The 26,467-nt window shown below is 44.0% G+C and overlaps 1 protein-coding gene across 1 annotated transcript; it reads left to right on the plus strand.

The window, feature by feature from the left end:
* The first annotated feature begins 17,809 nt into the window (after positions 1–17,809).
* Positions 17,810–25,842, plus strand: FASLG (Fas ligand). The gene is made up of 4 exons (XM_069969063.1): positions 17,810–18,130; positions 21,868–21,913; positions 22,022–22,075; positions 23,658–25,842. The coding sequence occupies exons 1-4, from the start codon at positions 17,864–17,866 to the stop codon at positions 24,050–24,052; spliced, it is 762 nt and encodes a 253-aa protein (XP_069825164.1). The 5' UTR covers positions 17,810–17,863; the 3' UTR covers positions 24,053–25,842.
* The last annotated feature ends 625 nt before the right edge of the window (positions 25,843–26,467 follow it).

Raw genomic sequence — 26,467 nt, forward strand, 5'->3', positions numbered from 1 at the left:
AGCAAATCGGGTACATTGCCGTTTTTTTTTTTACCTTAATGGATCAGCACGGGAATGCAGATGGCGCAGTGCAAGGTGCTGGTCTTTTTCGGATATGGTCACACTGGGGGCTGGTGGGCCTGTGCCTAGTGCTCCGGATCATTCCAGTGCTCCCAAAAAGACTGCGCCACCGACCTTCCCATGCCGATCCATTAAGGTAAAAAAGAGTATCGATGTATCTAATGGGACATTTGCTTTTAAAGTATCTTGTTCCTTATTACATCTTGTAGTTATTTTTATTGCGCACGCTCCTCCGTGTCATAAAAAATATATATATTAACGTCTGACATGTCAAAGCTTTGTGCAACTTTCTATAGTAGAAACAGATGGGGAGAGAAGGTCTCAGCTGTCAGACCTTGACTCTTTAAAACTTTTGACAGTAAAAGTTTTTTTTTTCTTTTAGATGACAGTAACACTTTAAGCTTGCCGTACACCTTTAAGTAAGCCATCTAACGTGTATAGGGGCAGACGAGCAATGACGGATCAGAAATAGCCCACTTGTCTCATCTACTTGATGGAAAGGATGACTGCCTTGAGCTTGTGGTCATAGAAACTAGGGCGTTGCTTCAGGTCTTGGTATACAGTGGATTCCTAGAAAGGGCGAGATCTGTAGCGTAGGGCTAGAATATTATAGAGGCCCCTTTAATCTTTTCTGCCTGATACTTATTGTCAGTCTTCACCTTTAGGCACTTGGAAGGCTTCAGTGTCCTGATCTTCTGTCTAGGGCAGGGATGGGCAACCTTCGCCCTCCAGCTACCTCCAACTACAATTCCCATCATGCCTGGGCAGCAACCACTGGAGGGCCGAAGGTTTCCCATTGCTGGTATAGAGCAGTGTTCCCCAAAATGTGTCTCTCCAGCAAAACTACAGTTGCTAAAGGCTGTGCAGGCATGATGGGGGTTGTAGTTTTGCAGCAGCTGGAGGGCCACGGGTTGGGGACTATTACTAGAGTCTAGCTCACTAGTAATGGCAGCCGCACAGCCAGGAACCTGCATCACGTCATAGAACAGAAGTCCTCTACCCATGTCAGATCATCACGACTCAGAGAGGGCGCCCCGATTCCTAAGCCTCATGACATCCGTTCTTCTCTACCACTCGCAGAATTGTGAAGTATTTGTCTATTTATGGAAAAAAAAAACACCTTTTCTGACGTTGCTCTTAAAGGGGCAGTTCTGTTGGAGTTCGTCGTTGGAACTCCCATGACCTAGTTAATGAAAGGAAGTGAGAGCATATCTGTAGTCACTTCACGTTGCTGTACTCTCAGCTCTTCCCGTAACCTTTCGGTCCGGTGCGTTCATAAAGTGCTCACCGTATGACCGCAGCCGCCGACCGCTTTTAGTTTCAGGAGCGCGTCAGCGGTATGGAGGCATTTATTCCTTTAACGTAATCAGCAGATGCAATATACCTGTCAAGGAGACACGTAGTACCTTTCATATTTCCAGAATGTACAATTTTTTTTTTTTTCTTTTTAATTCTGTAGTGCAAAGTGTCAAAGACGTTCCCATATCGCTCCCCCTTCCATCCCTATCCTTGCTTAATAGTTGGCTCCTGTTTCCAAATCTTGTTACTGTGCGTAAAGTGTGTGCAGGTGCGAGATCTACAAAGAGGAGCCTTGTATTCTAGCTGGGGGATAGGAGGGGGAGCGAGGTGGTCTTTAGTCCTGGAAACGCCTCTTTGACCCTTTTGACACGAAGATGCTCTGACAGCCGCAGAAACATGTATTTCCAAACAGCCCATACTGGGTGTATATGGAAATGAGTTAAGCATTGAGCAGACTGCGTCCGTGTGTGCATGGAAGATAAATAACGGCCGGTGTTCTTGAAACATTGGCCATGGTCAGTGCAGCGTGTGCATGGAATGACCGGCACTGCATTGATTTCAGTGCAATGCTGCCCAGGCTGAAAACAGTGGCCTTTCTTTTCAAGAATAATGCATTATGTGAACGCACCCTAAAAGTGACTGTGTACCAACATGGGGCTGCCCTCAAACTGTTACGAGGACGAGGTAGCGTATATTAAGAGTTCCTCGCGGAATGGGGGTCGCCCTTTCTCCTGGTGCCGATATTAAGAAGAAAAACTTTTTATTGCTGTGTCGGGGTGGAGAGTCAATCAGGCGTGGCCTAAAGCATCCTTGCCCTAGGCCTGCGGTGCCGGGAGAAAGGTAGACCTCCGAACCGGACCCCTACAGCGCAGTACCGGTGGTTTGGGAGCGGCTTCATTCCGATACAGAGTCACTTGGCAGGGCCAGTAATCCGCCCATGTCAAAGGAGCATAGGGGGCTGTATGCGCAAAACGACAGGGTCCTTATTTTTTAAACTATTTCTGAGATTTAATAATTAAAAAAAAAATTCCAATTTCTAATGAGTAACAATATGGTGTCCCAGACAGGTAAGGCCGTAAAGTCCAGGTTCATTGTGATGCGTGGGAAAACTTTTTCCATGTACTATATATATATATATATATATATATATATATATATATATATATATATATATATATATATATATATATATATATATATATATATATATATATATATATATAATATCAGTGTTCTGCTTTTTATGAACTGAAAACGGAAGAACGTTCTCTAAAGACGTTTGTGGCTGGAACCAAATGTATCTTTAGATTTAGGGAAAGCGATCCTGAGCTCATGTATGAGGGTAATGGAGAAATAGAGCTGTAATTGTCTCCGGCTAGGAAGGTGTAGGAAGCTGCGGGGGGCGCTCTACAATCCACCAACGTGTTGGTTTTATGTGGCAGCAGGGACTACGTTATGCGGATAATTTAAGGCGTTACTGTTCATAGTATTTGTCTTGAAGTGTTTTTTCCAGGACTCTGACATTCTGAGTTGGCCTATACTAGGGTACCAATCAACCACTGATCAGATGATCGAAGGGGCTGAGGCGCTCTGACGTGCAGCAGCCAGGCACAGCGCCATAGATTTTGTAGTGGTTGTTTCTGGTACTGCAGCTCTGTGCAGACTGAGACTGATCTGCAGTACCAGAGACTGGAAGGTTTTCCCAGGCACAGTGCTGTACATCTTGTAGTGGTTGTTTTTGGTATTACAGCTCTGTGCTGACTTATTACTTATCACAGAGCTGTAATACCAGAAACAACCACTGCAAGATGTACAGCACTGTGCCTGGGAAAACCTTCCAGTCCGCTGATGGGTGGGTGCTGCAGTCTAATCTAATATTGTTGGTGTATCCTGATGATGGGTCTTCAGTCTATCATGGAAAACCTTTTCGAATGTTATACTAGTCGTCCTATTACTATTGTTTCAGATTTTAGGGTCAGGGGGGCTTCTTTGATTGTTGCCAATATGTGACCTATTTTTTGGGGGGTCATTTTTAGATGGTGTGAATGCTTGAACATGTGAAAATGTGAACCCATCTGCATATGTTGTAGTTAAAGGGGTTATCCAGCGCTACAAAAACATGGCCACTTTTCCCCCTACTGTTGTCTCCAGGTCAGGTGCGGTTTGCAATTAAGCTCCATTTATTTCAATGGAACTGAGTTTCAAAACCCCACTTAAACTGGAGACAATAGTAGGGAGAAAGTGGCCATGTTTTTGTAGCGCTGGATAACCCCTTTAAGCTGGTGGTCCATTGGTTTGGAGATATACAGACTAGAAGCCCTTCTGCTCTAAAGCCGGGCGGCTCGACTAACCTATGACTCCCTAGCTGGTGTTGAACTGTAATTATCGTTTCATAAAAGCCAGAGAATTACAGGTTAAAGATCCCGCTGTATACACCATGCTGATGTGCTGAGAAACCATTGGCTGTCAGCTGTACATCTCCCTGTGTGTAGGGAGCTGTGAGGCTGACGGCCAAATAAGAGCACAAGACTGATCGACCCTTGTGAAGGCCAAAATAAGTATTTGCATACAGACTGCCTCGGCCTATAGCATAGCAATCCTTTATTCTCCGTGGGAAGAGAGGCGAAAGCCGCTGCCAGACACAGCTGTCCCTCCAGACAGTCTCTGGCCGTGGCTTTCCTTCCATGAGAGCAAAAGGATTGTTCATTGGAAGTCAACATCCCCCCCCCCCCCCCCCCCCCCCCCAAGTGTCTGTGGACAGTCAGGAGTTCCCAGTGTGCAGCATAGTCATCCGGTCCTGCCAATGTGTTTTAGAGGCTTTTACTTGTAATTTATTTTTATAGTATTTTAACCCTGAGTGTTACAAAGAGACCAAAGAGGGTTTTCTGCCGGCCACATGAGACGTGCGTGAGTGTAAGTTATTATGTTCATATTATGTGAATTTAGTTGATATTTTGTATGAATCGGTACAGAGCGGCTTTTAGTGTGTGTGATAAGACTTTTATAGGGTCCATTTACCTAGACCAGCATGGCATCTATAGGTACCTCCAATACGCAGGTACAGCAAGTCCTCCACCTTCAGATACCCCAGGCTCAGTGTGTAACATGTAAATCCCCGCAGTCTGTCGCTCCCTATGGTTATTGTGCGTATCCCCGACCACCACGTGTATCTCCGACCACCTCACTCCTTACTGTATTTGCTGCTTATGTTACGTCCTGAACACAACACGGAATGCAATGGTTTCCCTTCTTCACGATGTCACCCTGTCGAAGACGATAGAATACGAGCACCCGAACCCCTACTTTGTTTTGTCATCTGGTCTTCATGAAAGAAGCAGAAAAAAGGAATAAAATGTAACTTTATTTTTCTTCTTTTTGGCTTAGAATTATATGGTGGACAAAAGTGTAACTCCAGAGCCTTAGTGCAATTTAGAAACTGTGAATTTCCAAATAAATATGAACACTTGTCTTTGATGTCTGGACTGTTTCTATGATGGTCCGGGGGGGGGGGTTCGCCTTCCAATGGGAACTGGTATCGGGATGCAAATGTTATTAGAGTGAATTGGGCAAAAGTTCTGAGCTGTCGGCCCTATGGGAGGGAAAGGAGGGCAGACATACCTCTGTGGTCTGGGTCATGCAGCTTTGCTGAAGCTCCCAGCAGCCTCAAGTATCTTAGATTAACAAAAAAAAAAATGGCTGCTTTCTTCTGCTCTTGTCCTCGCTTTGCATTTTGTGATTTTCTGATCCTGGATAAGCCCTTAAAATCAGTTTTCTGGTCAAAATAAAATGATGGGTAAGAGGGGGTGCTAAAAACAAGTGACACCTGTCTGCTGTGCTGCCACAGTCCCACAGTAGCTACTTGACCAGTTAGTCGGTGACTGAGTCAGAATCTCACTGCAGCCGAGAGGGCAGTTCCTGTGGTGTGACATCACGGGAACTGAGGGTTGAAGGAGATCAGCGGGAGGAAGAGAGTCTTTTGGTCCTGCCCAGTTCTCCCCCCCGATTACCCCTTTAAGAGCCCAGAGCACGAGCGTTCTTGTAACAGAGCATCCTGGGCAGCTGAAAGAAAAGTTTTGTGACATTATCAAGGCCAAACACTCATGGGTCAAATATTCTTTGTATTGGTAATAAGCAGCATATCCCGATGTTCTTGTCTCCATTAAAGGGGTTATCCAGTTCTACAAAAACATGGCTACTTTCTTCCAGGGACAGCACCACTCTTATATCTCCAGGTCAGGTGCGGTTTGCAATTAAAGGGGTTATCCAGCGCTCCACAAACATGGCCACTTTCTTCCAGAGACAGCCCTACTCTTGCCTCCAGTTTGGGTGAAGGTTTTGCTGCTCGGTTCCATTGAAGTGAATGGAGCTCAATTGCAAACCGCTAGAGATGAGCGAACCTTTCGGACTTTTGGCATGCCTGTGATCCCGGCCGCATAGTTGCGCTCCCAGGATTATGCGGCCAGGATATTCCAGGGAATCTATCTGGAATATCCTGGCTGCATATTCCCGGGCTCGCAACTATGCGGCCGGGATCACAGGCATGATAATAGAGAACAGATACCGTTGGACCAAAAGTCCGACTGTCCGCTCATCACTACGAACCGCACCTGAACTGGAGAAAAGAGTCGTGTTTCCTAATGAAACAAGTGCCAGACTGCGGGCGGTGGGGAGTGGAGACTTAAAGGCAGAAAAATGCTGCCTCGTCCTGGTGGCACCAACGTTTAAAACATGTAATGTTTTTGAAAGATTTATTTCTCCCCATTGTCCCCTAGAAGAAGATGTTAAAGCCAGACAAACTGAACAAGTAATTTCCAGTATTCCTCCAACTTCTGTCAAATCATTGGGGCCCCAGCGTGTCGATGTAAGGGCCCAGTGCTCCTCACATACTACTGCAGAGATGAAAGCTGTTGGGAAACTTTCTGACAGGGACAATTGTACAATAAAAAAAAAAAATCACAACAGCAGCTGAATAGGCAAAATAAAAAATATAACCATACAAGATGCTAATCCTCTAATAAAATATCTCCACATCACTCTACAGCAATGCTTCTTTTTCTGGTTTCTCAATTAAACTGTCCCGCTAACCCGGAACCTAGTCCACACTGATGAGGGGCAACACTCCGAAACAGCTGTCTGTGGATGGATACCTGGCTTTGGTCATATGATTAGACTTGTTATTGATCTGGATATTGGCTAAAGGGGTTATTCTAAGAAATAAAAAAAAAAAATGAAATGCTAGCTGCTATTACCTAGTCCCTCTGAGTATTTTGAGCCGTCTTCTGTCTTTCTAGCTGCTGCCATTCCCGAGTTACATGTTTTTTTAAAAGCCGATCTATATCCAAGATGGGGCCGGCCAGGAAACTACATTTCTCATCATGCATCATGCAGGTTCTTAGATGATTGGGTTGGGATCATACACAGAATTACCCGAGGAGGTAGTGCAGCCAGATATACCAGATGATTGAAGGTGATAGGGTTGTGCGCTGGCTTTTTAACATACCAGGAGGGAGCTCCTTGGCATCTTATGAGCAGAGTCTAGAACAGGGGTCCTCAACTGGCGGACCGGCCAGCTGTCCGGACCTCTGGCCAGACTTCCCAATTGCCCGGATCCGGCGGGACAGTAATGTCCCGCCGCCCCGGGACGGCCCCCATGTGACCCGCTCCCCCACCACACTGTCTCCCGCCCCATAGGCCTACTGTCCTTAGATTTCAGTACACCAGTGGAGCTGGGGACAGTGTCGGCCTGGCCGCCGGCTGATACGCTCTCTCTGGGGACGTCCCGGGGATTCCCCAGCAGAGCGCGCTCCAGTGACCTCAGTGTACGCCGCCATCCTGTACTTCTGGTAGAGCAGGATGGCGGTGTACACTGAGGTCACTGGTGCGCGCTTTGCTTGGGAATTCCTGGGACGTCCCCAGAGAGCACGTATCAGCCGGGGGCCAGGCCGACAGGGGAAGAGAAGACGGGCACAGCGGGGGAGCGAGGTGCTAGGAGAGTTGTGTTTTTTTGGTCTGGACGACATGTACAGGGGGGCTATATGGGAGGGGGAGAGCGCACAGGGGGCTATATACTACGGGGGAAAGCGCACGGGGGCGCTATGTACTACTGGGGGAGAGCGCACAGGGGGGCTATATACTACTGGGGGAGAGCACTCAGTGGGGCTATATACTACAGGGGGAGCACACAGTGGGGCTATATACTATAGGGGGGAGCTCACTGGGGGCTATATACTACTGGTGGAGAGTTTACAGGGGGGCTATATACTACTGGGGGAGCAACAGTGGGGGCTATATACTACAGGGGGAGAGCGCACAGGGGGGCTATATACTACTGTATGTAAATAGTTGAACAACGTTTGTGAAAAGTAACAAAACCCGTTTCCTACTAATGATCAGCTCGGACCCTCACTTGACAATAGACCCCGGTAAGTGGAGCTTCACTAAAAGTTGTTGAGTACCCCTGGTGTAGAATGACAGTAGAGGTAGTAGCAGCATGGTAGAACGCCATGCAGAGAAGGTATCCGGGCAGCTGTTCCCTGTTACGCTACCCAGGAGGGTCCGGCGGCATTACAGTCCATCAGGAAGAGGAGTAGGAGTTTTATGATACCAAATGCTGTGATATCAATCACTGATTTATTTTTTTTCTTACACTTTTTGTGTGGGAACCAACGGCCTGTTACACAGCCTGCTCCTTATATGAGTCAGCGCTGTCGGGATTCTTTGATGTAAAGGCAGCTTTATTGTTTCATGTGGTGGAAGTGAAGTCTTTTCCCCTCTTTTATGTTCACTGCGCATGGTCAGGGTTTTTTTTTCTTTGAGGACGCAGACACAGTGATAATTTCTTATATTACAACATCACTCACATCGCTCCCTGACTTTCACTCTGTTCCCAAATTAAAGGGGTCGTTCAGCAAAAAAAAAAAAAAAAATTCATTCAAATCAACTGGTGCCAGAGAGTGCCAGATATTTGTAATTTACTTCTATAAAAAAAAAAAAAAAAAAAAAAAATCCCCAGCCATCCAGTACTTATCAGCTGCTGTATGTCCTGCAGGAAGTGGTGTATTCTCTCCAGTCTGACACAGTGCTCTCTGCTGTCTCCTCTGTCCACGTCAGGAACTGTCCAGAGCAGGAGAGGTTTTCTATGGGGATTTGCTACTGCTCTGGACAGTTCCTGACATGGACAGAGGTGGCAGCAGAGAGCACCGTGTCAGACTGGAAAGAATACACCACTTCCTGCAGGACATACAGCAGCTGATAAGTACTGGAAGACTGGAGATTTTTTAATAGAAGTAAATCACAAATCTCTGGCAACAATTGATTTGAAAGATTATTTATTTTTATTTTTTTGCTGAACTGCCCCTTTAACTATCAGTATTTTTTTTTATTAATTGAAATCCATACACGAGGAATACATACAGAGTCTATAGAGATATTACACATGGCTATGAGCCAACTATCCCAGTGCTGTAAAGTAACAGTGCTAGCCTCGGAGCTGCCCATGTTCTCCATCAGCACTGAGCTTCCACGCCGTCCTGTGATTTCAGCATCTCACTTTACTGTTCTTCCATTGTTTGTGATATAATTGGTGATTCATATTCATAAATATAGGCTGCCAATCATTGTGTGAGACCGCCCACTGGACTCCTAGGCTTGTAATGAGCAGAGATTTCAATCAATAATTTACAAATTATACAGAAAGTGAATCTGTCAGATGCAATTCTGATACCAAACTGGAGACACATAGGGGGAGATTTATCAGACTGGTGTAAAGTAGAATTGGCTCAGTTGCCCCTAGCAACCAATCAGATTCCAACTCTTATTTTTCAAAAAATCTGTGAGGAATGAAAGGTGGAATCTGATTGGTTGTTAGGGGCAACTGGGCCAATTCTACTTTACACCAATCAGATTCCACCTTTCATTCCTCATATTCTTTGAAAAATAAGAGGTGGAATCTGATTGGTTGCTAGGGGCAACTGAGCCAATTCTGCTTTACACCATGTTTGAGAAATCTCCCCCATGGTACCATTCATATATAACGTGCAAAGTGTCAAAGAGGCGGTCTTAAGCTTCTGAAATGCTGAGAAACATAATGTCTCCTTGCACCCCCTCCCATCTCTGACCCTGCTTGTTTCACAAGCAGGCATGCCACAAGATGTAATACGTCCTTGCTTCCCCTCGCATCCCTGTTTGGGATTTGGCTTCTGGCTGACTGTAAATCTAGCAGAGATAAGGATGGGAGGGGGATCAAAGAGACACTTCAGGATCTTGGTAACGCCTCTTTGACACTTTCCACTGGAAAATAAAAGCATTTTTCTACATTCTGGAAGTACAGACAGATATATGAAAGGTACCATGTGTCAGCAGTTTGGAACATGAATTTCAGCCAAAAAATTCCATTAAAATTTTTTTTTTTTTTTTACCAAGCTCTATAACCTGATGCCCATGGATTGTGAATGGTGTTATTACTCTTCCCTTTAAGCTGAAGACTCTCTATTCGACTTCTTGCGGGATATTGGTCGGCAGCGAGTGTAAGGACTGGAATACTTCTATAAAATATCTAAAGTTCAGCCAGAATATACTGCGCTTAGTTCCTACGTGCGGCAGGGGATCGCTATGTGTAACATCAGCAGATCTCACCCTCCGTATCTTCTATCGTTCAGCTCTGGTGTTCGTTCCCAGGAACAGATTAGGTGGCGGAGAACCGTACATGTTCCATTTCGGAACGCTTTCTGGGGCTCCTGAAACCGATGCGGTGAAACCTTTTCTTCTGTCTTTAATGTCTGGAAACTCTGAACATCAAAGACTCCAAACCACAGAAGAAACCGAGCGACATCAGATGCGCCGTGCCGCTGCCTCACAAGCTGCAGGTTTCACAATATCAGGTAACACTAAGTGTTATAGTGCAGCAAACAAATCTCGGGACCTGCAAAGGGTTAAAGGGGTGGTTCACAAAATAAATTTTCTTTCAAATCGACTGGTGCCAGAAGATTTGTAATTTACTTCTATTAATAAAATCTCCAGTCTTCCAGTACTTATTAGCTGCTGTATGTCCTGCAGGAAGAGGTGTATTCTCTACAGTCTGACACAGTGCTCTCTGCTGCCACCTCTGTCCATGTCAGGAACTGTCCAGAGCAGCAGCAAATCCCCATAGAAAACCTCCCTTGGTCTCCAGGATGGAGCTGTCTCTGGGATAGGGATCTTTTTAACCCAGTGAGTGGGGCTAACTCCCAATACCAGGGAGACAGCCATGTGCTACTGCTATTGCAGGTTTTAATTTTTTTTAATTCTCTTGTATTTGATATCTATAAGTATTTGTAATTGTCTCTATGATCACTCTGCTGGTACAATAAAAAAAAAAAAAAAAAAAAAAAGTTTCTCATGACACACAGCTTGCTTATTCTATTTCAACAAATCGGAGGAGATCTCAGGAAGCGGGGGGCAATGGAAGGAACGGATGGAACCGCCATAATATGCGCTATGGTGTCGCCGATCAGGTGATATGGAAATCTTCATTGAGCAAGAGATGAGATGACTCTGCTCATTTTGTCCTAGTATATAGAGCAAAGCTAGCAAGTAAGCTACAGGCTTATTGTGACTGCTCTAGTCTTTATACAAAAAAATGGAATTATATATATATATATATATATATATGTGTGTGTGTATATATATATATATATATATATATATATATATAAAATGGAAATCTTAATTGAGTAAGAGATGAGATGAGTCTGCTCATTCTGTCCTAATATATACAGCAAATCTATTATGTGAATAGCCACATACATAATATTGTGCATAGCAAGCACCTGATATTAAATATTGTGTAATTTCTGTTTGAAGAGATGACAATTAGTTAATTGTGACTACTCTAGTCTTCATAGTAAAAACTGGAATTTTTTTTATATATATATTTTTTAATGTGAATAGCTACCTCAGGTGATATAGAAATCTTAATTTAGAGATGAGATGGCTCTGCTCATTCAGTCTTAGTATGTACAGCAAAGCTAGCAAGTAAGCTACAGGCTTATTGTGACTGCTTTTGTCTTTATAGCAAAAACTGGAATTTTTTTGTATATATTTTTATGTGAATAGCCACATCCATAATATTCTGAATAGCAAACACCTGATTAAATAATGTGTCATTTTTATTTGTAGAGATGACAATTAGTTAATTGTGATGATATATAAGAATGAGCGGACTCTGTCTTCGTAACCAGCTAACAACCCACAGGAAGGAAACCATTATTAGCGTCTAATGAGAGAAGTTACTTCAGCTAAAATGTCCATTTCAAGACAGGAAAAAGTGACGGAGATGAGTCACCGATCGGTGGAGACAAACACAACGCGGAGGAGCTGAGGAGGCTCTGCGGCCGATTATTAGAGGTTAATAACTTATCTGAAGAGACTATTTAATGATCAAAATGGGGGAGATTTATCAAACATGGTGTAAAGTGAGACTGGCTCAGTTGCCCCTAGCAACCAATCAGATTCCACCTTTCATTCCTCACAGACTGTTTGGAAAATGAGAGGTGGAATCTGATTGGTTGCTAGGGGCGACTGAGCCAGTTTCACTTTACACCCATGTTTGATAAATCCCCCCCCCCCATTGAGTTTGGTTACATCTCGTAGAGTCCGGATGTCGTCCATCACTTAGAATCCTCAGCTGTTCTAAACCAAACTTTATTTTGTCACGGTCAATTTATGTTTTTATGCTGTGTATTGTGTATTGTGCTGCAATTTGTTATGGATTTTCTGGATATTTTTTAGGAGATGGAAAACCCCCTTTAATTTCCCGTTTGGCAAAGAGGCCGAACACTTGTTGGCAGACTCTCCGAGAGGTCACGGGAAGAAGACGTCCTGTAAATCAGTTTTTTTTAGGGGACTCTTGTAAAAAATAAGGATTGGCCAGGTGGTTAGTCCTCTTAGGGTACTATTACACGGAACGATAATCGATTCGGCCGACAATCATCGGCTGATCGTTGATATAGGTTAGAACCTATATTTGTCAGGCGCCGACCGCGCACCGCTGCGTGTAATAGCGGTGTGCGGCCGGCGACTGACAATATACATTACCTATCCACGCTCCAGGGCTGCTCCTGCGGTCCGCTTCTCCCCGGGTCCTGTGCGCTCTAGCTTCAGAGCGGCCGCTCAGCCAATCACAGGCTGCCGTGGTCCCGATGCCAGAGAGCGGACCGCAGGAACAGCCCTGGAGTGTGGATAGGTAAAGTATATAGTTTAAGCAAGGGCTGCAAGGCGATGTCCATGCAGACCTTGTTAAACGATTATCGGGCCGTGTAATAGGCCCAGTAAACGTTTACAGGTATTGTAGGGCCCCCATGTAGGGCCCGTGTAATAACACCCTTAGTTACACAGAGTGGCGGGGCCACATGTGGCTGAAATCACGCCTATATGATGGGGAGGAGCTCGGGGGCTTTCAACTAGATTGTTAGACTGAAGTTTAGTTGCAAAACTCATGCAGCCATTAACAAGCGGCTGGAATAAGTGCAGCTCATTCATTCATCTGACTTGTGTAAGTTTTTGCCTGAGTGTCAGCACATTGTGACCAATATTCCGGTTCCATCCAGATCCTCTATACTTTGGACTCTGCTTCATAACATTCTGTTCCAAGTCTAGTCCGATCCCAAGTTGTCTATGGTTCCTGACCGTGCTTGGTCCTGGATACTACTTGGCACTAGAGATGGGCGCAACTCAAGCATGCTTGGGTTCAGTGTTGGACTGGGGTACCTTGGGCCCACCAGGGAATATTTTATTCTAGGGGTCCACCCTACATACACCAGATATACCCAGCGCCAAACCTTTCACATTACTATAGCGACTTTGCACAGTGCTGTGTATGTGACCGGCAATGCTCGCTCACTGTTACTAACTGGTCAGACACTCTATGCTAGCGATGGGGAACCTTCGGCCTTTCAGCTGTTGCAAAACTACAATCCCCATCATGCCTGGACAGCCGAAGGCTGTCCAGGCATGATGGGAGTTGTAGTTTTGCAACAGCTGGAAGGCCGAAGGTTCCCCATCCCTGCTCTAGTGTATAGGAGCTGTCCAGGCATGATGGGAGTTGTAGTTTTGCAACTGCTGGAGGGTCGAAGGTTCCCATCCCTGCTCTATGCAAACAGCACAGCCGTCCACTTAAGTTTCTTGAAAGGTGAAGTCCTATGAAACTAACTGGGGGATTATATGTCATCCTCCTGCAGACCTCCTGCTCAGGGGCTCACCAATGGGTAGGGCCCACCGGGGAATTCCCCGGCTCCCCTGTGGGCCAGTCCGAGCCTGCTTGGGTCCATCCAAGTGGCCAATAGACTGTATATATGTTTTCCAGGACTTCCTAGAGCTGCATTCAACTTTTTCAGCCACCGATAATCAAATGCTGAACGCTCAGGCTCGGACAGACTTGGGCATGCTCAAGTTGCGCTCATCTCTACTCGTCACCTGTTATTCTGATGACTATGTTCCAGTCCAGCTTCAGTAACCACAATCCAGTCCTGCTGCCTCATTTGTCTGTGGCCGTCCATTCCGGTGGCCAGTCTGGGGACCATAATCTCCTTCCTAAACTCTGCACCCCAGTCTGGCTGGTGCCCAACCCTCTGCAGCCCGAAGCCTCCCCACCCTCATCCAGAGACTCTCATTCACATCCGCTTCTCTTTTCAGCCTCCATATGTACAGGGCTAATGCAATTTTTTTAAATTTTGATCCATCAGTACATCACATACTATTTCATAGATATCTCATTCCACTGGTTCAGGAAGCTCAGTAGTGACCTGGTGGAGCGTTGCACATACATTTCTGCACACAGTCATTGGTTGTACAGTTCTTTCAGAGGAAGCAGTGGGTGATTCTGAGAAATGATACTGCCCTTTAAATATAGCAGTACCTTTTTTTTTTTTTTTTTGCTAAGGCCACCACAGACGACGGCCTGTTCAGGAACACTCTATACACGGCAGTGACCTGCTTTGCACTTGACTTAACCTCAACAATCTCTGGTTAGAGCGCGGCATGCATTGTATTTGCTCTACATCATCTATGCACTTGAGTTTGCAGCTTCATGTATAGAAGGTGTCTCATGCTATAACCACAAGACTTGCTGAGAACTTCAATCTGGTTGTACATGCATCTCCTAAGAGAAGATACAAAAATAGGTGACTAGCTATCCCCCACCTTGGGCAAGATATGCAATAACTTGATCATACATATGGGTCCCACCTCTGACATCTACAACCAATTGGAGAATGGGGGTTCACCAGCTAACAACCCATCTGCTCACATGTCCAACTCTCCATTTACCTCTATAGTAGTTATGGAAATGGGAACTATCTGAATGAAATCCAAAAGGTTCTTCAAGTTCATTGCTGCATTAGGCATATTGCACACATGTACATATCAGATAGCCCGCTGTCATAGAGACTTGTTATTGGTGGTGGTCTAGATCCTGAGAGGGGACTCAAGTGGCCAATTGGGTGCCTTGACCCCCATAAGACTTTGTATAATGGTTATAAATGAGCAAAGTTTTAAAAAATTTGGTTAAGCTGTTTTTCTGCAGTTCAGCTCCTTGCTCATCAGTACTTACCTGTCCACGCTGCTCATCTGTGTTTCCGGTGTCCTCAGTTGCCTTCAGCCCGCTCAGCCAATCACTGACTAAGACGGGTAAGCACCGTAGCCAGTGATTGGTTGAGTGAACTGTCATTTTCCAGACAAGGGTAACAAACTGCTCAGCCAATCACTGGCCGTGACCCTGTCCTGTCTCAGTCAGTCACTGATTGGCTGAGCGGACTGTCACTCCCGAGAAGAGAGTAGCAGCCCGCTTAGCCAATCAGTGACTGACACTGGACAGCACAGCGGACAATAATGGGCTGAGCGGGCTGCAGGCGGCTCAAGACACCGGACACACAGAGGAGGAAATCGGGGGAGTGCAGATGGGTAAGTATCACTTTTTTTCCACAAAATTGGAAAGTGAAGCTTGCAAAAATTTGCTTTGATCATCCCTAATCATAGTCAGTACAATGATATTCCCATATATTTTTACGTAGTTTACTTAGTAGGTTTATTAGAATACTAGATTACATTGGGCGCAATTTCCACTGGTTGCCCAGAATGAGCATCAATCTAAGCTGTAAGTGGTGTATGTGGTGGCCTCATTGGTGTAGATGGAAACCTGAGGCACTACCAGCAATGACGAAAAGTTGTGGTGAGTAATAGCAGCTACAACGTTTGAGATACACAGAAGCCGGAGTCACGCAGGAGTGAGCAACCATTTCCCTCCCTCATACTGAATACTAATAGGTCAGTATAACAATTATCATTCTGATAAAGGATTGATGTGTCGCTATAGCACTGCCTCATTCCGTGATGATAATTCTGGAATCATCTTCCATGTTTGGAATTAAAAATATCTTTATAGAAATTAGGAAATCAAAATGATCTTTTTAGGTATTAAGGGGTTGTCCAACCAGAATGTTAAAAGTGAATCAGAGAGCTATCAAAATAGATAAAGGAGTCATACTTACCTTCCCTGATCCCCTGACAATGCCATTCCAATGAGTCCAAATCCATATTGCTCACTAGTGCTTCATGGTCCCTCAACCAGTCACTGGCCATGATGGGGGAGAGTCACCTCTAAGCATCACAGGAAACAGGAAGAAGCGGTGAGCGGCAGGAAATGAGTAGCTTTTGGAATGGCAGAGAATCAGAGCAGGTGAGTATGTTTTTAAAATTTTTATTTTATTTTCATAGCACCCTGACCCAATTTAATTTTTTTTCTGAGATTCAAATATATCTCTAAGGATGCGTTCACACATACAGGATCCTCAGCAGATTTGATGCTGTGTTCAGCTATTTAGATTAAATCCGCTGCAATACAGCACGTGTCAATCTACCCTTAAGAGGTTTCCTACTTATCACCTAAATAAAATAGACAGCACAGAAGAGTCTGATTGGTGGGGTCTGACCACTGGGGCCCCCCTCGGATTACAAGACTGGGGTTCCAAAGTGCCACTTTAATGGTGTGGCTGTTGAGTATGCACGCTGCCGCTCCACTCGATCTCTAAGGTTTTGGTTTTCTCAGAAAGTTTGAACAGTTTGTGCTATTGCTCTGGACCCAATTTAGACCCTAGTTCTCAGCGTTTACCAATCCTGTGAATCTACCACCCTCATTTTATGTAATTGTTGCCATTGTTGGGCTAAAATTGGTGGAAGAATGAGTCAAGGGAAGCCCTATATGTATTTCCCATAAGATTACGCCTGTCATGGAGATGGTGCGACAGTAGACTGGAGTGAAGGCTGCTGGGTTTCTCTTCTGACTGGCTCTACAGATTGGTGGTAAGTTATTACCCGATCACCCCAACCAGTCAAAAGAGTCATTCCAATATAAAGATAATATGGAGGAATTACTAACTTAATAATTTACAGTTTTGTCTATTCTTTTTTTCTTCTTATGGACTGTTCCTAAAATGACTCTGTAGGTCTTTACAGTCAGTTTTCATAGTTTTAGGTGAATGGGATAGGATGTGGCCTGCAACTGTTCTTGGGTGGACATGATGACGAGGAGGTCCCTTTTTTGGCTGCAGCTAGACAGCTTAGAAATCCTGTCTTCTATATGTAAATCTGACATCATATCAGGCTTGGAGAGTGGCCAGTGCATGTTGGATGGTACAGATGCCGAGGCTCTTGTAGAACGCACAGTGAGTTCCCTGAATGGGTTCTGGATGAAAGTTCCTATGTACGAGACTCGCTGACCATGTCTCCTCTGTACTCCATAGTGGGTCATATTCAATTTTACTATGTATGGTTACGGCATTGCCTAATTTAGCCAACTCTTCCTAATTCTGATTCAAAGAAGATGCCTAGTCTGATGGGTCATGTTCTCCATCATGTGGCTGGCTGGGAGCGTGTGCGTCACTTACCTGGGGAAGAGATGGCATCAGGTTGCACTATAAGAAGAAGACAAGATGGCGGGGGCAGTGTGATGGGTGACGTTCTGCTGGAGACCTTGTGTCCTGGCATCATATGGATGTTACTGTGACAACAATCACCCACTGAACCATTGTACACACCAAGTCCCCATCCATGGCATCAGGACACCTAATGTATGTAATGGATAATGCCCCGGGGGCCGCACTGCAGACATTGTACAGAAATGAGGAACATGGTAGAGAATGATGCGGTTGCCTTGTTTCCCATAGATCAGTAAGGTTGAACAATCCTGACCATTATCCTATGTATTCAGCCACTAGATGCATCTATAATAAAATCGACACGTTTGGTTATTATATTAGTTGTAGTAGATGCACACGGAGGATGTTCTAGTTCCTTTGGTTGGAAATGAGAAAAGGGAGGGAGCAGAGAGGTGTCAGAGGGCGGACGTTACTATTTCACGACTATAAAGGTTTTAAAGTGAGAAAAAAACCCACATCTTCTTCCTCCAGCTAAAGTCAGAGTAGATGAAGCTTAGATCTGCAGGAAGTGTCCCACGAGCTGAGACTTACCATTAATGCCCAACATGCAGCACATGAGATACGCTCAGCAGCCGGTCTTCTGGATGAACCAACATGAGAGGCCTGTGATTATGACCCATTCCCCCATGCAGCCACCTCCGCTACCACCAACCTTTCCAGACTTCAGGAGAAAGCGACGTAAAGATGGGACCTGTACTTACCTGGTGATTATTTTTCTTCTGGTCCTTTTGGCGCTGGCCGGGGTCGGACTGGGTACTTACAAGATCTTCGAGCTACAGAAGGAGCTGGACGGGATCAAAGAGGTACGAGACCTTTGGCTTTTATAAAGCAATTCTCCGTCTCAGGCTGGGTTCACAATGCGTTTTTGTACTCTGTTTTTTTTTCATCTGTTTTACGCAAAAAAAAAACCCTGATGCATTTGTGTGCATCTATTTTTCTATTTACTTCTATTATAAAAAAAAGCGGATCAAAAACAGGTCAAAACGCATCAGTTTTTTAGCGTACACAAAACTGTGGTCAACCATGTTTTTGTGTACGCTAAAAAAAAACAAAAAAACGCTTCGATCCATTTTTTGATCAGCTTTTTTTATAATGGAAGTCAATAAAAAAAATTACACAAATGCATCAGTTTTTTTATCCGTTTTTTTTTTGTTGTTGCATAAAACAGGTAAAAAAAAACAGATTGCAAAATGCAGTGGGAACCCAAGCTTACATGGGGGTCAGCTACAAGAATATCACTCAGTTATACACATACAAGAAGGAAACTTCGGCCACCATGCAAACTTGTCAGCAGACAACATGCCATAAAGCAGACACTGACTTTTCGAAACATGCGATCCGATTGCGTTGCAGTTTGTCCAGCTGCATCACATCAGTTTCCAGTAGCAAGTAATGTACTGTTTCCTTATAGTGAGCAGTAGGATCAGTCATTACATGGTGAGTTCAGGGTGGTAGTCATGCTGTGCGTTCTACATTGGGCCTCTCTTTAGAAGTTTTGCTTGTCCTGGACACCCCCTTTAACAATAAGACATGGGAGGCTGTTGTAGAATTTCGGTTGCGATTTCAAAACATAGCACTATGCACTATATGCTGGTGAATGTTGTTTTACCGAACCCAAATAAGCGACAAAAACTGAGCTGCCAATTTTAACATTTGCAACCCTCCTGTTGCCAAAATTTAGCGAATTGGAAAAATGTTGGAAAGCCCACAATAAGGCTGGGTTCACACTACACATATTTCAGTCAGTATTGTGGTCCTCATATTGCAACCAAAACCAGGAGTGGATTAAAAACACAGAAAGGATCTGTTCACACAATGGTGAAATTGAGTGGATGGCCGCCATATAACAGTAAATAACGGCCATTATTTCAATACAACGGCCGTTGTTTTAAAATAACAGCAAATATTTGCCATTAAATGACAGCCATCCACTCAATTTCAACATTGTGTGAACAGATCCTTTCTGTGTTTTTAATCCACTCCTGGTTTTGGTTGCAATATGAGGACCACAATACTGACTGAAATATACGTAGTGTGAACCCAGCCTAAAAGTTTGCACAGAAATCAACATCAAAAGGATTTTTGCTAGGGATTTCTGGTCCATTCAACTGGGTATTTTTTACATGGTGTGAACGCCACCTAATACACTCTATCAGCACATATTGCAGTGTCCAACACTACAATGAAATTCTTCCAATACTTATCTCCGAGTCTGCACTCATAATATCCCTCTTGTCTATGCAAATTCTGACCTCAGGTTATCTGGCTGTAAGAGGTTGTGCCATCTATGTGAGTGCACCAACAACCGTAATAGTGCAAGCGTGTCCCTGGTATATCATTGTGTCACCAATGCCAAGTAGCCAGCAGAGTTTGAACTGGTAGCGTTTCTTGAATTTTATTATTAATAACTAGAGATGAGCGAACCTGGAGCATGCTCGAGTCGATCCGAAGCCGAACTTTCGGCATTTGATTAGCGGTGGCTAAATAGCCATAGGGCTTGGATAAAGCCCTAAGTCTATGTGGAAATCATGGATATAGTCATTGGCTGTATCCATGTTTTCCAGACAACCTTAGAGCTTTATCCAAGTTCAGCAGCCCCAGCTAATCAAATGCTGAAAGTTCGGGTTTGGATGGACCCGGTTCGATCATCTCTATTAATAACCTACAGCTGCCACTATATTGTGGTCTCATTGTGGGCAGATGAGGGCGGGATTTTTCTGATGTACTAATTTTTGTGACCGTATATAGTTGTCTACAGATTATATATATACAGAAACAAACTTATCATTTTCGGAATGAGTTGAGCATCTCAGTTGTGGTTTTACCTTTATACCTAATCTCCATCAGTGGCGTCTGAAGTCTTTCTTGTATCTGATGACCTGATAAAGCTGAGTGTTCTGCGGACTGTACAGATTAAGGGCCCTATTAAACGGGACCATTATCGTGCAAATTATCGTTATATTGTTCAAATTTTAGTGATAATCATTTGTTGTAAATGCAGCAACGATCAAACGACCAATAATAAATCGTTAATCGTTTGCTGTAATTCCACATCGTTATTGTCAGGACAGGGGAGGCAGGGACAAGACACGACAGTGAGCCCTAATGCTGAACCCACCAACTGTCCCTACCTATTTGCCTCAATCGGCCCTAGGCGGCCGCGGACAACCAAGTAGACGTTCCCTGCACTGGATACGTGCCCACAGAACAAAACAGACAAGAAAACACAATAGCGGATAGTCAAACAAGCAAGGTCAGAACCAAACTGGCAGCGCAGTACAAAATCAGGTAACAATCGAATAGTCAAAAAGTCATGCCAGAGGTCAGGTAACAAAGCCAAGCAAGCAGAGGGATTAGGTACGGGTATTGCAGGAATAGACAGGGGGAGCTGGAACCAGGGTATGAAACCTAATAGCCAGCACTTAGAGACTGCCTCAGCTTTCTTTTATGCAGAAACAGAGCCCAGTCCGGATCCCCATTGGACCGGCGCTCAGATCTTCCAGGTTCCAGATAGGCAGAGAAACCAGTCAGTCTAAAGACCTACTCAGCTGTAATAATCAAGTCTCCCAGTAATCATTTTAACTCCCACATTGCCAGATAGCTGAGAAGCAAGCAGGTGTGGCACATAGAAGTAAAAACAGGCCCAGTTAACGTTCGGTTACCGCACAATCCTGGCAGTTATGTCATTTGTTGAGATAAGATGGAGTAAACTATCGTAGTAACGACTATTGTTCTGTGTAATATGGGGAACAATTTCAGATTAACGATAAACAATCTCAGTTGCTTTGGATCCTTAGTCTAGATGACTAATCCCTTTACTCGAGTCCATGAGAAGCCAAGTAGAGACGGTCTAAGATGAGTGGAGACAGCACTTAGGTTTTCCCCCTTCCTTTTAGCCAGCGGTGGGGTCTCTGTACACCCAAGTGATCAAAACCAATGATGTATGAGGAGATTAAGGAAATGGTACTCTTTAAGGATTTGTAGTCTAAGCTACAGTATAAACTACTCTAATCACTTATTTTAATAGTCTTCGATGGCCTCTCTGCTCTGTCCATATAGGTGATCACTGTCTGTGTTCTCCTGAAAGCAAAGACCATCAATGCCGTCCGCAATGGTTTATATTTTTTGAGCTGAGCAGAGAGGTTAGAAATAGTGAGTCCAGGCACAGACAGTCCATTGAATGGAATCATGTAATACATCATTTTTCCAGTGGGGGCAGCCTTCTCAAACTTCTTCCCTCCACGTGATAACTCAGATGATTCTTAACACATTTGCAGAACTGTTCTAAAGTCTTGGCCACTAGGGGTCTCCATTTCCTGCCATCTCCTGTCCACTGCTTGTTGCTAGGGAAATTCCATCTCTAGTAACAGACAGATCAGAATGGAACACAAGAAGTGTCAATCACAGGAAGGGGCGTTTTTGAAAAAAATCTTTTGAAAGGACCGAAACGCTGTAAATATTATTACTATGTACAGATTTTAGATCTGTGAAAATGGAATTGAAGTTGAGTCACTATTAATGTTTCCCTCTTTTCTTGCAGTCTTCCAGCGATGCCGATTTGTCTCATTCATCAGCGAAGCTAATAGGTAACTTCCACTTATTGCTCTGTACTATTGTTTATATTTCTATATGAGCCCGTACAGTGCAGATATGGAGGATGTATCCTGGCTAATTGTTCCCATTGTGTTTTTAAGGGCTGGAAAAACATGCAGAGAGAAAGGAGGGCAGACAAGCCGCACACGTCACAGGTAAATGCTCACTATACTATACAAATATTTTTGTTTTTTTTGGAATAACATGGCTTCATGGTAGAACAGAGCATAGAACCTTGTCTAGACCTTCTGGAGATCCAGGGTTGTCTGATCTCAACACATTAGGCATACTGATCATGAAATACTGAGACCGGCTGTTGGGGTTGCTTTGGTTGTGTCCTTCCAGTCCGGCCTGTCATAAAAGATAATTTTTTGTATCAGGATAATAATGGTCACGGCTTAATCATTGATGATTAGATCATAAGTAATGGAGTAAAAACTTCTGTACCTTTTTTTCCCCTTCTATTTCCATTTGCGCTTCTATCTGCATGTAACAGCAGTCATTGTATTATCTGGGTCTCAGCCTCCAGTTCCATCCCTGACTTCCATCAAACAATATTATGCCTGCCTCTAACTTGTCATTCATGTCTTCTCCTGTTCTCCTTCCAGCTGTTAATGTTTTTCAGGCTCCTCCTGTTCCTCCACCTTCTCCTTCTTGCTTCTCCTTTATTTCTGACTCCTCCTGTTTTTCTTGTTTCTCCCTTTTTAATTCTGGCTCCTCCTATTTTTACTGGCTCCTCCTGTTCCACTGGCTCTTCTTATTTTCCTCTTGTTTCCCTCCTAGCTCTCCCTATTCTCCTGGATACTTCTCTTCCCCTGGCACCTCCTGTTTTCCTGCAGGCTTCTTCTATTCTTCTGGCTTCCCCTCTTTTTCCCCTTCTGGCTCCACCTATTCTCCTCTTGGCTCCTTTTCTTCCTCCGGCATCTCCTGTTCTTATCCTGGCTCCCCTTGTTCTCCTTCTGGCTCCTTCTCTTCTCCTCCTGTTCCCATTCTGGCTCCTCCTTTTCCCCTTCTGGCTCCCCCTTTTCCCCTTCTGGCTCCTCCTGTTCCCCTTCTGGCTCCTCCTTTTCCTCTTCTGGCTCCTCTTGTTCCTCTTCTGGCTCCTCCTGTTCCCCTTCTAGCTCCTCCTGTTATCCTTCTCTCCTCCAGACTCCTCCTGTTCTATTTTCACCGACTCCCTTTCTACTCTCTATCCTATGCCTATATGACTCCATGCATGGAGGTAAAGTGATATCACATGTTCTATGCTGTCATAGATATTGGGGGGGGGGGGGGGGGGAATCAGGGGAGCTTGTTCAAAAGGGTTACCCTGGCTTTTAGGATTGCTGGCCTATCCCCAGGGAGTCAGACCCTCAGCCTCTTCAGTGTTCACATGCGCTCATCCTTGAATCGTCATTCTATTAGTAACTCCAGCACAGGGTCCCATTCAAGTGATCCGAACAATGCTACATCACCATGAATTGCCTCTACCAATATGGCGTATGGCGATGCAAAGATAAGAGCATAAAAACACAAACGAGGTAGCGGTACTCCCCTAAATAAACCCATTATTTACAATAGTAATAATATGTTTGTTAGAGGGTAGATCTAGGGGGTTACTTTTTCCCCTTATGGAGACTGGCAACTGCTGTAGAGAGTCAGGCAATGCTTCCTGGTAAGCATTGTCTTCCTGTAAGTTAGCGTACAATCGAATATAGTTAGAGCGTTTTCTATAACAACTCATCATTGATTTTACAGGGAAAAACAGCACAACCTTGCCACTCAACTGGGAAGATAAAGTCGGACGAGCCTTTACCGCGGGCATTCGATACAAAAATCATGGCCTAATAGTGAATGAAACGGGCCTGCACTTCCTTTATTCCGCCATTTACTTCCGGGGAGGCGATTGCCCCAAGGATAAAGAATTGACTCATATCGTCTATAAGAAATCCCCCAGATATCCAGTAGCCATCAAACTCATGGAAAATAAAGAAGACTACAGCTGTAGCCCGCGTGTTATGTGGGCAAGACACAGTTACCTCGGAGCCGTATTCAACCTCACCGCCTTCGACGTGTTGTATGTCAACGTCTCCAATGTCAGCTTAGTCAACTTCGATGAAACAAAAACATTCTTCGGCCTCTACAGACTATGATACGAACGTAACCGTTCTCGAATACATTAGATATTTTGTTTTTTTCAATGTTTCCCACATCTGGAAGGCGTGCAATAATAATCTATAAGTCATTACATCCAAGAGATTTCTATACGGTTTCCATGTTTTAATGGAGATACAAGTTACATTGCTCTTTTATGGAGTCAAGAAATGTTGATGTCATTGGACTATTGGGGATTATATGGAAAATTTCCATTTCTGTGATTGTATTTGTGAAGGTTTTTATCTAGTTACATTGTGATGATCTAAAGATCTGATGAAATACAGATGCGTCCCTCCTTACCTTTCCTTGAGTTGTGTGAGATTTCACCATACTCTTTTGGGAGTTTCTTATGCTATATATGTGTCTATATGTGGTCACCCAGTGGTCGTGACAATGTATTGAATTTGTCATGAGAAATTAAGAAAGGGTAAGGATGGAAACTAGAGATGAACACTGGTGGCTGATGCAGCCTTGGAGAGTCCATAAAAACATGGATACAGCCTATGGCTGTATCCATGTTTTCCAGGCTTCCTTAGGGTTACATCCAACTTCTTCAGCCACCAGTATTCAAATACCGAACAATCGGACTCGGACATGCTCAAGTTGCACTCATTTCTAAAGGGAACATCTGTATGAATGCAAAACAAGCCATGAGCAAAGATGACTGATGGACTAAGCCAACACTAGTCACGCTCTTCACTTACGGAAGGGCCCCTCCTAGTATTACCCAGTATGTGATGTATTTAGACACAAATCTATTGCAGAGAAATTTACAAACTTCAAGAAGCAAAGAATTAGGAATAATGAAAATATTTGATGTGTGAACATGTTCCGTACCTAAAACTATAAATGCTGACATACAAACACCATTGTAATACCAGTGATCGCTATTTTACACCACAATATATTTAAAGGAGTTTTTAAGGGGTTTAAAAAATGTATATATGGTTGAGGGTGGGTTAAAAGTAAAAAAAAAAACAAAAAAAAAAAAACCCTAAACTCGCCTACCCCAGCCCCCCACATCTGCCATGTCGATTCTCCTGGCGCCTAGTCCTGACCACTACTTCCAGATGATGAATTGTCTTGGCAGAAACTGTCCTACACAACCAATCACTGGCCACAGCGACGTCCTGCCTCAGCCAGTGATTGGCTGAAGCACCATCTGCTGAAACAACTCATCATCAGGAAGCAGCACTGAGGACCGAGCACCATGACAGTTGTGGGGGAGCTGGGGAGGTAAGTATAAGTATTTTTTTTTACTTTTAACCCATCCTCAGCCATATATACATTATACATTTATACACACACCCAAACACCGCCTTTAAGTAACATTAGTAAATGTTATATCGTAATTTATTTGCAGTCAACTTTGTAACACTGTTATGTGTACACAATATGCTAGAGGCGATGTATGTACAGGAATAAGATGTGTAGTTACTAAGTAATAACTGTGATGTTACCTGGTTGAATGTAGAGCCCTGGTACTGTATGTCTTACCATTGAAGTGAATGTCGCCAATGGGTGAGAATGTGATGTTATATCTCTTTATGTAAATAGATTATTTATTTTACCATCGATTCGAAAATTGCTTGTCATTTTTTTGCTAACTTTCCACACAATTTCCTCAGATCTAAACCTTGTAAGACTCTGTCTACACTATCAATCAGGGAAAGCCCCTTCAGAGCCTCCACTGATGGTTGTGATTGGGATGATGGAACCTAGAATATCGTATTATAAGTCGATGGGATCCATCAGGCATAGTCGATGTCCATTGATTGATGGCTCTTTTACTGCCATTGGTTTCCATTGTGATGGTGGTGTGATTAGAGCCTAAGGACGATTGCTGAGCGATCATCAAGTGTAATAGGCTCAGTAAACGAGTGCCTAAGAGCCTGTTTACACTGGTCTATTATTGGTCAATTAGGCCTATATCACCCTATGTAACACAACAATCGAATGATGAACAAGCAAACACTCATTCTTTGACTGATTGTGTTGTTTTGACCCATCAACATCATTGACCATCGGCCATTGATTATTATTCACATCTTCAAAGCAAATGGTAGATACATCCGCATTATAGGGGTTTTCTGGGAATAAAACATTGATTAGTCGGGGTCCTAATATATTCACGTCATAAATTTTTAGTTTTTGTAGACAAATCAATAACAGAGTAACCAGACATCTCTCTCTCTCTCTATATATATATATACTGACCACACATGAGGACACGCAGCATAGACAACGTCTATTTCTCTCTTACCATGGTCGGCGTTCACCGACTGTAAACGTTGTATCATTTTATATCATCTAGGTCGTGTACTACAGCTGTAGATTAGCTTATAAAAGGTTAATCCAAGACATTGTGAGGTGTGTGTGCAGCCGCTCGGCTGATGGCCCGCACGCTATGT

This window comes from Dendropsophus ebraccatus, chromosome 4 (genome assembly GCF_027789765.1).
Source record: "Dendropsophus ebraccatus isolate aDenEbr1 chromosome 4, aDenEbr1.pat, whole genome shotgun sequence".
In the NCBI taxonomy this organism is placed as follows: Eukaryota; Metazoa; Chordata; class Amphibia; order Anura; family Hylidae; genus Dendropsophus; species Dendropsophus ebraccatus.

Coding starts and splice junctions, on each gene's coding strand:
- FASLG (XM_069969063.1), top strand. CDS start 17,864: ATGCCCAACATGCAGCACATGAGATACGCTCAGCAGCCGGTCTTCTGG. Junction 21,914..22,021: donor TTCATCAGCGAAGCTAATAG/GTAACTTCCACT, acceptor TGTGTTTTTAAG/GGCTGGAAAAACATGCAGAG. Junction 22,076..23,657: donor ACAAGCCGCACACGTCACAG/GTAAATGCTCAC, acceptor TTGATTTTACAG/GGAAAAACAGCACAACCTTG.